The sequence below is a fragment of the Myxine glutinosa genome, chromosome 12 (genome assembly GCF_964187855.1).
Source record: "Myxine glutinosa chromosome 12, kmMyxGlut1.1, whole genome shotgun sequence".
In the NCBI taxonomy this organism is placed as follows: Eukaryota; Metazoa; Chordata; class Myxini; order Myxiniformes; family Myxinidae; genus Myxine; species Myxine glutinosa.
The window spans coordinates 28,612,133-28,625,427 of record NC_136272.1 but is presented as its reverse complement, the minus strand read 5'-3'; the positions used below and the strand labels follow the sequence as shown (position 1 = coordinate 28,625,427).

The following is a 13,295-nucleotide window of genomic DNA, read 5'->3' as shown; positions in this document are numbered from 1 at the left end:
CGCCGTCATCCTAGCCCCCACCGTCATCCGCTCTGTCATTCGGGGGAGTCAGCCCTTCCTTATCATTCGGACCAGATATAGTTTCAAAGCTCCGAGGTGACGAAAAATGTAACTCACAGAGAGAAGAGTGCATGCTTGGCCAGATAAGACCATGCTTGGCCAGCCAGATAAGACCATCTAGGTGAAAAGGGCACACGTATACGAAAAACCATTTGCCCAACACGACCGAAGCGAGCCTTTCCTCATTTTAAACACAAACTGAAGCATGTTTATTGTAATTCAGGCGCCGCTATGATTATATGGAATATAATTAATGTTTTTTAAGTTTATATCTGCAATTCGAGCATTCTACTTGAAACTACACATTTCACGCGCGTATAAACGTCCGCCAGCCCGCGGCTCGAGGCGCCATCTGCGGACCGAATGGAGAGAATTTATGACCGGGCTTTATCTTGCATCGAGAGGGCACATGGAGGACGAGCCATCCGTCCAGCACGAAATGCATCGAGTACTTTCCCATTTATCCCCAGCAAAGCGAAAACCCCTTTATTTACTTATGTAAAACATTAAGCAACATTTTAGATCAAAACATATTATTCGACCGACGTTTTATACAGAATTCTAAGCAATAACGAATCTACGACTTGACATATATATATATATATATATATATATATATATATATATATATATATATATACATACAGATATGGCTTGTATGGGTTAAGATTTGCAGCTCAGCAATAGTTATTTCCTTCGTGCATATTTTGTGCAAGCATGAAGTCGTTTATTTGAAATAGGATTATCTGTCTTTTTTTGCATCGGAAGCTGTCGCTTTCCCTTCCTAATGTTTGTATCTAGAACCGCTTTTCCATTTAAACCCTTTTCTAAATCTGAAGCTCCTCCCTTTGTAATATGTCTTATATGTGCCTTATGGGGAATTCGGCCTGTGAACACCATAATGGCGTAAGTTGCAGAGCAAAGGCACATGCTTTAGAGCAAAGAGACGCATCTCTGTCACTCAAGCTTTTGGGTCTCACTATCTGCCATGATCTTTCCTGGGAAAACCACATTTCCAAGCTGGTCTCCAAAGCCAGTCGCCAACTGGGCATCCTCCGTCGTGCGAAGTCCTTCCTTGGCACACCTGAGCTCCTCACCACATACTTGGCTTTCTTCCGCAGCTCAATGCAATACTCTTCTCCCCTCTGGGCTGGTGCTCCTGCTTCACACCTAGCTCGTCTTCACGCTGTTGAAATCAAAGCGTTCAGAATCATTGGAATCTCCCACGATGAAGCTAACTCCGAGGGCCTTTCACTCACTCACCACAGGCAGGTTGGTGGTCTTTCTGTCTTCTCCCGACACCTCTTCGGCCTCGCTCCGCCAGCTGTCTGTGCTCTGTCCCCCAAATATTCCGACAGGTCACACAAGATCTGCCAGCAACCCTCTTATGGTTAAACTGCCAAAATCAAGACTCTCTATTCACCTTCACTCTTTCATTCCTCTTTTCTCCCGCCCACTCTCTTCAATCCCACTCCTCCCTCAAGGTCTTTAAAACATCTGTTCACCACCATCTCTTGTCTTCCCCCATCCAAAACCTTGATCTTTTCTACCCCCGTTAATTCATCACAGTTCCACTTTTCTGAAATTCCGATTTCTTTCCTGGAAGTCCCAGCCGTGTCCACGTGTTTTTTTTTACCTCTCCCACCCTCCCTCCCCTTCCCATGCCCCCTCCCCCCAAGCCCTCTCCCTCCCACAGATCTCCCGATGTCCCTGCTCTCAAATGTTGTACTTGTGTGCTTCCCTCTCTCTCCCCATCTTGTCTCCCGCTCCCTTTATCTTATGTTTTATGTGTCAGTTTGTCTTTTTGTGATTAATGTTAGCTCTTACACTAGTCTCTATCTTGTACACAAAAAAAAGAAGAAAAAAAAAGGAGTGAGATCCGAACTTTGAAGAAGAACTTGATATGCTCAGGGGAGTGGTTCCCCTTGATTTATTGCTGAACCGCCAATTGATGTAGGGCAGATACGGGGCACCATAATTGGGCAGAGCATCTCGGGACCAAATAAATCCCGCGCGCATGTGTAATCGAGGTTTGTTTGCTCCTTCGTTGACATTACGGTTCCGTTGTTCGAGTGCAGAGCTGTTGTTCAGACAGGTACCAAGCCGAGTGCCAAGTGTGGTGTGCTCAGCTCGCTTCCCAGGTGGCAGAGAGAGAGAAAGAGAGAACGAGAGAACGAGAGAACTTGGTGGTGTCTAAATGAGCTGCAGCTGGTATTTCAGTCCTGTCATCTCTTCTGGTCGTTCTCCTGTTGTGTGCATGGGCCTCAATAAGGCTTATTTTGATAAGGACCTTCCACTTGTACAATACCCGGGGGCACGTATTGCATTGTAAATATAATTGTGTATCGAATGTTCTTGTGTTCCCTGTTTAAATACACACATTAATTCACCGGGTGTCCACTGAGCATTCGAGTTGGTACGATCAATAAACCGTTTGGTCTTTTTGTAAAACATATCGGGTTTTAAGAGGTTTGGTAAAAAGTCCTATGAAGGACAGATCTGCAGGAACATATATAGGGTTTTAAGAAAGAGCCTTAATTTTACTAGAGGATCAACAGGTGAATTTTAATGAGACCTTCTCCCATCAATTTTGATGTGATATCAAAGAGCGAGTCAATGTCACACATGGCAGGACATTTTGAGAAAGAATAATGGACACATTTTTCATGTCAGAGAAACGTTTGAGGAGATGAAAAGACAAGAAGATCACAAGGCTGGCAGGCTGGTAGAGATAAGCCATTGAACACTACCCACCGTGTCATGGGGTCTCCTCCTCCTACAAACCGGTATAAAGTGTCTCTGAGACCAGAGACAGTCAGCCTTGGAAGAGAGAGAGACAGAAATAGAGACGAGACATAGATTTCTTCGACAGTGAACGACATTTGAGTGCATCACCATGAAGATCTCAGCAGGGTTTCTGCTTGGAGTCGTCCTGGCAACCGTCGTTGTGGGTCTCGGAGGGAGTCCGCTCGTGCTGAAGGAAGACCCTGTGACCTCATCGGTGAAGACCACGGTCTCCCCAGATTTCTGGTTCAGGTAGGTAATGGAGGGTGTGCCGAATCTGCAATTGTTGGTGTTAACGGAAACACGTTTATTCCTGGGCTGTGCAACGATCCAATGATTATCACAAAGTTATGTCTTATGTGCATTGTTCATCTTCAGCGATTTCATGAAGAACTTCTCCGCTAGAAGCGGGCACACCGTTTGATCATGTTTATATCTCAGAAATATTTTTACCCTGATAAGTTTGAACATCAGAGGAAGAGCCCCCCCCCCCCCCCCCTTGCGCACCGACGCCATGGAGAACAAGCCACAAATATTTCACAGAACTGGATCTGAAGGCCACCCGTACAAAAACCACAGCAATGTTGCAGAAATAGCTGGGTGGTGTTAAGGACCACCCATCCAGAATTTTGCAAATATTTCAGAATTTTGACAACTCTGACGCATTCATCCACAAGCCCCTCGCTGCCACTTGCATATATCTGATAAAAAAAAATATATCCACAACTTTTTTCTGTACTCTTGTTCTTTTCTGTACTCTTGTTATTTTCTGTACTCTTGTTATATTTTGGATCATTTCATAGCCAAAGCATCTCAGGAATGACGTCAGATTAACGTAAATTTTTATAGATTATCAGTTACTGCTCCCATTACTCCCATCTAACCACTCCGCGAACCAGCTCCTCGCCTGCGTACGTAATATGTAGACGACCTCGAATGAGGCGAGAGGCAAAAATATGTTTGCAGTTGATTAATTGACCTGGGCAAGACCAGGTTGGACTGGGGCCCGATTCAAGGTCGTGAGTTATGACGTCATGTGCAAACGTGCTGTTCCCCCTTTTTTATCGAACCCCTTTCCCCCTCCCCATCAACCACTATTGTCGATTATTTTTACGCATCAAATTAATATTAACCGTATTCACGTATTTCAAACGTCCCGTTAATGCATATTAACAAGGTGCGTGCATGTGTGTACCACAGGTGTGCCGATGACCTGTTCCACAGACTGTCGTTCAACGGATCACACCCCACGGGCTTCGCAATTCCCACATTTCTGAATTCCCTTGAAGGTTGTCATTTAATCTCTCACTATCGATTGATTGTGCGTACCTCATAGGCCATATTGATACCTCCAAGGACCATGGTAGGAAATAATTATCTCCGCTACCGAAGGTGGATGGAGGTTATGTTTCTGTCTCCTGCAAGTCACATTTTTACTCGGAACTTCACGAAACCTTACCACCTGATATAGGTAGTGAAAATCTGGAACCCTATTGTTTTTGAGGTCAATAGGTGAAAGGGCGAGGTCACTAAATCATCATTTTTCACCCGATTCATTTGATATCCAGGTATATACTGTATATAGAACCGAAAAAAACCGGGTGGAGGGTGAACCCTCGTTGAGGTGAAATCTTGATGGACCCTGTGAGTATGTCTATTAATTACTCCCTATTGCACCTGGACTACGTCTATTAATTCCGGACTATTGGAACACCTCTTTTAAACATGTAGCTCTTTCGAGCCCTTTCACCTTTTAGACCCTTTGTACCCTTTGAACCATGACACCATTTATAACCCGAGGACCCTAAAGACCCCCTAGGACTCCTTACAAGCCTAAGACCCTTTAAGACCCCAAAGACCACTTAAGACCCCTAAGATCCTTTGGGACCCTCATACCTTGTAGACCCCATATACCCCGTTAGACCTTCTGTCTGAGAACGTTCTGCAATAACACTTGAGGTTCACCAGTCAAATACAAAAGGCCCTGTGTGAGCCACCTCAGTACCGATCTAAGAGAGTGCAAAATATAATTAATTATTTAAATCTGTCTTTCCTTTTTTCAGGTTCTGCTCATCTTGGTTAGTGATGGAGGGAAACATCCCACGTGGAATGGAATAGTCCCACGTGGCAAAGAGAAAAGCCCACGTGACAAAGAGAAAACAGTGTCCATGACAACAATTTCACCCCATTATAATCAAATGGGATATTTTTGTGATTTTATGATTGCCAAACCTCAGGATCTTTTCAAAATATCAGATTGAAACCAACACATCTTGTGTTTAGTATATGTGTATAAAATCTGGTCAAAATCGGTCAAAGGTCAAGCAAGGTCAATGCCATCCAAAACATGTCAACACCTATTTAGGCTGCAATTAGAAAATGTATCAACCAAACTTGTTACGCACAACATTCCATCATCATGTAACACACTTGATATGTCAAATTTTCCAAATTACCAAGTTGCTGTTCCCATGGCAACCATTGTACATTTGGATTCCGCAAGTATTGTGCTACGGCATCATTCTTGATTGTTTGTCTGTCTGTGAGCACAATATCTCAAAGTTATTGACGGATTCAAACGAAACTTGGTGGACAGGTTGGGTGTTTGACAAGGACAAATTGATTCGATTTTGGTGAAGATCTGGATTCAGATCCAGATGCGAGAATTTTTTAATTAGTAGAGTAATTCTTCACCATTGAGAGATAGGACCAAAATAATATATATATATATATAGCACGATATTTCAAACTATTTTGGACGGGTTACGACAAAATTTGGTTGATGAGTTGGCTAGGAAACATGAACAAGCTGATTGGATTTTGGTTGAACCTGGGGAGGGCAGGGGCACGGTGAGGGAAGTGTAGTAGTAGTAGTAGTACTACCACCTTTAGAGGCCATTTTTCCCCGCAGAGCAGAGGTTGGCCTTTTTCGGGTACCTTGGTCCACTTTTTGAAGCAATGTTTTATGGCCGGATGCCCTTCCTGCCGCCAACCCTGTTTGTCACCTCTTGCAACACACAGGGAATTACCAGTGACGGGTACTCAATTTGCCGACCTCGGAAGGATGACAGGCTGAGTCAACCCACCGGCGTTCATTCATTGATCGACAGGGACTCGAACCCAGGATCCCAAGGCAGCACCCTAACCGCTAAGCGAACACCAGGCTCTGTGAAGTGTGACAAATGCATTTTGTGTCGTGGCTAAATAATCCCCCATGTCTGCAGCAGGGGTCAGTAAACCACTTGCACTGTGGTCCGTGTACAGGCGAAAATTGAAAATCGTCCTCCACCCTCCCCCACATTCAGCCCACCACCTACGGACGGACAGGACGTCGGATAGAGTCAGATATATAGGTTATTGTTTTGTACGAATCCGTCCACCACTTGTTGAGATATCCTGCTTTGTGTTGGTTTTAGCCGTATCACTCACTCAATGGTGAAGAATCACTTTTAATATTTTAGGCTCCAGATCCAGATCCAGATATTCACCAACATATATTAAATTCGTCCTTGTCACACACCCAACCTGCACACCAAGTTTCGGTAAATCCTTCCATAACTTTTTGAGATTTCCACCACCTGGTAATTTTGTAAAAGGGCTAATATTCTGGTAATTAATACCAACAAATAAAGGGGAACGTTTTTCCTTGAACTCCTGAGACCAATCTTCTGCATGGGCCGCAGTCCAGAATACTCTTATGATGTCCTACTTTGTCAATGTTGAGTGTCAATGGCGCTGTCCTTGTAACAGACGGCGAGGCACGGGCACGGATGCTGCTGGAAGGGGCTCGGTTTGTGACGCTCGCTAATGAGGCAGAGCACTCAACATTGGCCTGCTGCGCACTCACCTTGAAGCTCACCTTAAGAGGTTTGCTGAACACTTTGCGTGAGTGACTGAGTGTATGAGTGGTGGTGGTGATTTGTATGTGGCCTGTGGCTGCATTGTCTTCTGGGGGCGCCCCTGTGCCCCCATCACCAGTCAGCTGGTACTCATTTTGTCGGCCTTGGCAGGATGACAGGCTGAGTCAAGCCACTGGTGTTAATTCAATGCCCCGACAGGTGCTCAAACCCAGGACCCTAAAGATCTCAAGCCAGCCACCTTAACCGTTAAGCCAACACCAGGCTTCGTGTGTGAGTGATAGGAAATCGCCATTTTGAAATTTGTTTCCCTCTGCCATTGTTCGTGGAGCGTTCACAATTGTTCGACAAACGAGAAACTCCCCAGAGCAGGCTGGCCGGTGGTGTAATGGTTAGAGCGTTCGCTCCGAGTCTGGGAAGTCGGTGGTTCAACCACCTCAAACCCCAGTCCAGTCATACCAAAGACTAAAAAGGTTGTTCGGGTTATTAGGGTTAGGGTTAGGGTTAGGGTTATGGTACGTGCTGCTTCCTTGCTTGATGCTGAGCATTTAAAAAGGATGGAGCACGGACAAATAACCATAGGTTGGTAACAAGATGGTACGTGCTGCTTCCTTGCTTGATGCTGAGCATTTAAAAAGGATGGAGCACAGACAAACAACCGTAGGTTGGTAACAATAGAGCAGGCTTTGATGGGCCCAATATCCTCATCCTGCGTCAAGGTCCCTTGTAAGGAAGTCACATTCCAAAAAATATACCATGGATTGAAAAATGAAACAAATGTTGCTGTATCTGGGTCTCTGGGTCTGTTGAGGGTATCTCGTTTGTAGATCTTTTCGAACATCCCTAGTATGCGTCACATACGCCTTTACGAACATGAACCTCCCTTCCGTATTTCTCACGAGATTTGGTGAGAATCTTACCAAATACTGTACCCATGAAAAATAAATCATAGAAGGGTTTTCTTAGGATGGTGGAAGATTACAGGCCATAATCAAAATTAATTTGAAAACCTTGAACGTTATCTTTCTGTCTCCTCCATTGCCAGCTGTCCAGAGCCCACTACATAGGCCTAGATATTGCCATTCTGTCTCGGAAATGAAACAATGCACATCCGGCAGATTAATTTCCTTTCAACTTACGAGAGAAAGACGACTTGTTGTGCGAATATGTGAAAAGGCCTTGTGCGTGTGAAACAGACGGATTTTTATGCGGATTGTGGACGCTACACTCTTGATGTCTTTCACATCTGGTGATAATATACCCGGCAGAGCTCGGACTGGATGCCATCTTGCTCTATCCCAACGAGATTTCTGTAACAACTTGCCTGCCGTGTTTGCGAACGCATAGCAACATCGCTGCCTGGTGCCTCGATGGCCCTAAACTGCAGGTGAGCAAGGCATTTCAGGTAAATCAATTCACACTTGATTTGGGCTCCTCTCATCTGTTGCACTCTGGCATCCAAGACCACAATTTTGATTTTGTATTGTAAATACTAGCAGAGTATTTGCCATATGGGCGATCTTGTTGTACGTATGTAACACGTTCTTCTGACACATACCTTTATTTGGGTGGTGTATGGGCAACTGACAGCTCCCTCAATTTCTCCAAAAAACCCCCCCAAAATAACCTGGGTTACGTATATGAATCAAAAACATGCCTACTGCTTATAATTCAATACACCTCACTGTTCTGAAAAAAGTGGGGACAGGAATACTGTACATGCTGTAAAGGGTGGGACTTGTAATACCCTCTCCCACCTAGAGGTGGCGCTACAAAATACACATTTACATAGAGAATTTGCGTCACCCTCAAGAGCACTGGGAAAAGTAAAAACACCCCGATACACTAAATGGAGTCATGCTGATCCTATGTAGCAAGTTTGGATGTAATCGGCCCAGAACTGTAGGAGGAGTAGCGCAACAAACAAACAAACACACAAACAAATACCGGTCTGTGAATTATTGGATTGGAGAGTAGACTCCCAGGATGCAGGTAGTTTATACTTTGCCGGAATAGGATTATGACTGTGAAGAGCCATGCTCATCAAGGTAATGTAAAAAATGTTCATTGCTGTGATGTTTTGCGGAACATCTTCTGACATCCACTCGTGTATTCTTCCCTGTGTTGTGCTTCATATAGTCCAAAAGCTGTGGTACAACTACGTACGACACCGTGCAGGTCATCGTCTATCACGATGACTACGTGTTGTTACGCTCGCTGTGCGTCCCCGCGCAGTGCGTCCCATCATCTCACGTTGTCCCTTATTCCACCTGCATGATGCGAGGCAATCCAGAGCACCCCTGAAGACAACGCCGCACCTTTGTTCATTAATGCAACAGTTTTAGCTTTCATTGTTGTTTTATAAACTTGGGGTTGAGAAAGGTAGGCTCACCTCTGTCAAAAGCAAAGTACAGAGCTGCAAAGTAAGTATACACCTTTCGGGAGTTAGCGTACTCTCGGGTTAATGCCATGAACGGGACGGACACGAGCCTGGCTCGTGTCAAGTATTGCTCTTTTATAGTTGTTGCTTTCATTTTAGAGCTTGTGTGTATCTAGAAATCCTTAGGAAAAAGCTGTTAAAACTATTTTAAAATCCATCTATTGTCTCAATAAAGAAATGTGGAAAAAAAACATGGCCGTTTCAAGGTATACAAAAACAAGAAAGAAAACTTGCGATGCAGATTCACGGTAGATTGAACAAGAACAACATCGAACATGCAGCTTGCAAGTAAATAGGAAATAAGGGAAAGGGAGAAGAGGAAAGAGAAAAGGAATGAAATGGAGTACACATGGGGAGGATCAGGAGGAGAGGTTGGTCTGCCATTTCTGTAACCAATAGGTAGATGGTTCCAAGTTTCCAAATGTACCTTCCATAGTTTTTGTATTGCAGTGCTCAGAAAAAAGCACAAAACATGAAAAACGGTGGAAGATGTCCACCCGTGCGATTCCGATCAATCAAGAAGCCACGAATGGTGACGTGGCTGTTGGGGGTAATTGGAAGAAGAAGAGTTTGAGGCATGGCTTTGACTTTTCACCGTTTGGCAACTTAGGCTCGAATAACACTGAATGGCTTCTTCCCTTACTTCCATGTGGAAGTCCGCTGTATAATCAGGAATAGCTAAAGATTATTACTGTGTGCGATAATCACAGTTGTTTTTGTTGTTGTTGTTGTTGTAAAGCCTTGGACAGTTCTCTCGAACAAGCCCGTGACATGGAGAAAGCCGATTGATCTCGCAGGAGCGAGCCAGAGATCCCACACATCCAGGATGGTGTACCCCCGCCTTCACGAAGTCATGGCCATGACAGTTAGAGGGAGAGAGAGAGAGAGAGAGAGAGAGAGAGAGAGAGAGAGAGAGAGAGAGAGAGAGAGAGAGAGAGAGAGACTTTTTTTGTGTGCTTTTGTTATAAAAGTATCAAAACACACATGGAAAACACCACAAATCTTTACAAGAAAAGGAAGTTGTACAAGCCAAAAAGATATATATATATATATATATGATCAAGGCACCTCCTAGCTTTAATGGTGAGCACCAGCCACGAATTATGTCTCACACGGTAAATACCGCATAACCCGCAAGGAACCAACAGCCTGTCTGCCACACAGACCATCGTTCCCACCAGTGCAAACCAAAACCAGGGGGTGCGGTGCGATCGGCGGGGATAATAATCAACGAACATAACAGCGTGAAGAGCGCTGTCCCGATCTCCTGTGGACCGAAGTCCAAGACCAAAGCGTCACCTCCGACCCAAAGGGTCTTCTGGAGGCTTCAGCCCGGCCACTCTGTCAACAGACAGAGATTTATTCATTGGTCCCCATTGGCTAAACATCAAGCAGAGCCGCCAATCCAGATTTGGTTAGATTTTTTGCAGTATGCCGTCCTGACGAGGGTTAATAAGCCCGAAATCTGGATTGGCGGCTCTGCTTGATGTTTAGCCAATGGGGACCAATGAATAAATCTCTGTCTGTTGACAGAGTGGCCGGGCTGAAGCCTCCAGAAGACCCTTTGGGTCGGAGGTGACGCTTTGGTCTTTTACTTCGGTCCACAGGAGATCGGGACAGCGCTCGTCACGCTGTTATGTTCGTTGATTATATATATATATATATATGTGGGCATTGAGCATAAGTAAAATTTACAAAAACAAAAGCAACACCTCATCTGTAAAAAAAATCGTCGTTCACTGCCGAAACTCAAATGGTAAAACTGCTCTAATTTTATCCGGGCCGACACTATTCCTTTAAAGCAAAAGAGCAGATTTTCATCTCTGCCACTCAATTTGATCTTCCTAGTTTTATAAATTGCAAGTTTAGCAATTCCACACAGAAAATTCAAGAAAGGGACCGCTGTCGTGCTCTTGGTGCTCCTTTCAATGCCATACACAAAAATTGGAACAGAAAAAACAAACTTAAATTTATAAAATAACTGTTAGAGGAAACAAAAAGGGGTACAAATCTCCTACAATCCACGAAAGCATGGGTCACATTTTCAGCCTCTTCACAAAAAGGACAAACATTCTGTACAGAAGGATCAAACTTATTAAGTATTTGGTGACCAGGGCCTGATGAACTAATCTCCAATTTAAGTCTGCGGTTCGACCTAAAGTTGGAGACCTATACATCTCTTTCCACACTGGAGATAGGAACGAACTAGCCGGAATGATCTCATCCCACCGATTTTTTAAAGGTTTTGTGAAACCCGGTATAAGCACCTCTTGGCATATCCCATAAATAACTTTTTTCCCCATCACATGGAACACACCGCAACCATCTGAATTTGAGAAGACACACTGTTGTTTTTTTGAGGTGATTTGGAGCTCAGGGAAATAGAGACGAGTTCACCACTTCATCTACCCCAGCCCACCCGATATTTAATTCCCTGAAAGTTTTAATCACAACTATCAAGACTTTGTCCACCATTCTAGATGACCGAACCCCCACTTTTGATGTGAGAGAACCGGTGGAGAACCATCCATTTAGGGAAGGCTTCATCAGGTCTCGCACTCTGTTTATTCCATTACAGGTGAAGCAATGCATAAATGACCTGGAGGTTGAAATTTCAGGGAATAAAGGATTCAGAACCAATGGCTCATGCATATATTTGTTGGCATCGGAGGACACCTCTAATCGTTGTATTCCAAGGACTTGCCCGGCCTTTTCTACTTTTTTTGTCCATTGTGGGATCAAAGAAAACTAACCTGACCTAACCCAGATGGATGCTTTCTCCATATGAACTTCTTTGAAGTTCCGTTAAACCTCACTCTCATCATAATTCCAAACGAGAATCCCACTCCCCCATCTAGCCCCCCACCTGATATCGAATTACTTTTTCCAAATTTGTTGTAGCAACAGGGAGAGAAAGAAGCAGTTGTGTTATTATGGAAAATTCCAGCGAATTGCCACAAGCTTCCCTCGTATGCAGCATGTGGTTGCTACCGGTCTACCGGTGATTCATTGCCCCCCTTTAAGTTTTTGTTCACCATGTAGGCCATAACTCTTCCTCAAGAGACACCGTTTGATCCCTAATGCCAGAAGACTAACATCAGCAGACAGATCCCCAGCTTAATCTATCGTCTATCAGGACAGAGGCAATCGTGAGCTATTCTCCATAATTCCTGAAAATTTCAGGCCAAAAGCCTTCAAACTGACCATGCGCTTTTGTGTTAAGCTCTCCAGTGAATCTGCATGTAACTAAACATTTGAAGACCATCTATATATATAAAGTAGAGTTGGCCTCTGTGTCTGTATCCTGATCTATGTGTGATCTCTAAGATCTCGAGAACCCGTGGACGGATTTGCGAGCGGAAAGTACTGTTCGACTCGGGATGGTCCCAGGAATGTCACGGAGACATAAAAATTTAAAAAATTTCGGGTTTTAAAATTAGCGTATTACGCATAATTAGCACTAGCAGAAGAGAGAGGGATTCGAAGGGAGGGAGCGCAGCGCTTCTAGCGCTTCTGACTACAGCACACCTTAAAATTAAAAAAACTTCGGGTTTTAAAATTAGTGTGTTACGCTTAATTAGCGCTAGCAGAAGAGAGAGGGATTCGAAGGGAGGGAGCGCAGCGCTTCTAGCGCTTCTGACTACAGCACACCTTAAAATTAAAAAAACTTCGGGTTTTAAAATTAGTGTGTTACGCGTAATTAGCGCTAGCAGAAGAGGGAGGGAATCTAAGGGAGGGAGCGCAGTGCTCCCTCCAGCGCTTCTGTTAGCATAATTAGCGTATTTCGGAACGTTAATTTTTCAACTTCATTATTCGGAATCAGTACGTCCCAGAGAACCTTCGTAACGTTAATTTTTCAACTTCATCCGATTGACATGGGACCAACGGCATGTGACAAAGAGTGAAACATACAGGCTACATTTATTTGACGACAATGAGTTCCGACTTCCGACCTCGGTGGGATGACAGGCTGAGTCAACCCCCCTGGTGTGAAGGGGGAGGAGGAGGGGAGGGGGAAGAGAAGGGGAGGGGAACGAGGGGGAAGGGGATGGGAGGGGGGGAGGGGGAGGGGGGGAGGGGGGGGAGGGGAAAGGGGGGGAGGGGGAGGGGAGGGGCCCTTCTTCCCCTGGGCACCCCCGCACCCTTCCCTCCCC

At 44.7% G+C, this 13,295-nt stretch overlaps 1 protein-coding gene across 1 annotated transcript; it reads left to right on the top strand.

Moving 5' to 3' along the window:
• Positions 1-2,922: 2,922 nt before the first annotated feature.
• LOC137438042 (uncharacterized) lies at positions 2,923-9,309 on the top strand. Its single transcript, XM_068132910.2, has 5 exons — positions 2,923-3,096; positions 4,045-4,133; positions 6,595-6,711; positions 7,970-8,088; positions 8,841-9,309. The coding sequence occupies exons 1-5, from the start codon at positions 2,957-2,959 to the stop codon at positions 9,003-9,005; spliced, it is 630 nt and encodes a 209-aa protein (XP_067989011.2). The 5' UTR covers positions 2,923-2,956; the 3' UTR covers positions 9,006-9,309.
• The last annotated feature ends 3,986 nt before the right edge of the window (positions 9,310-13,295 follow it).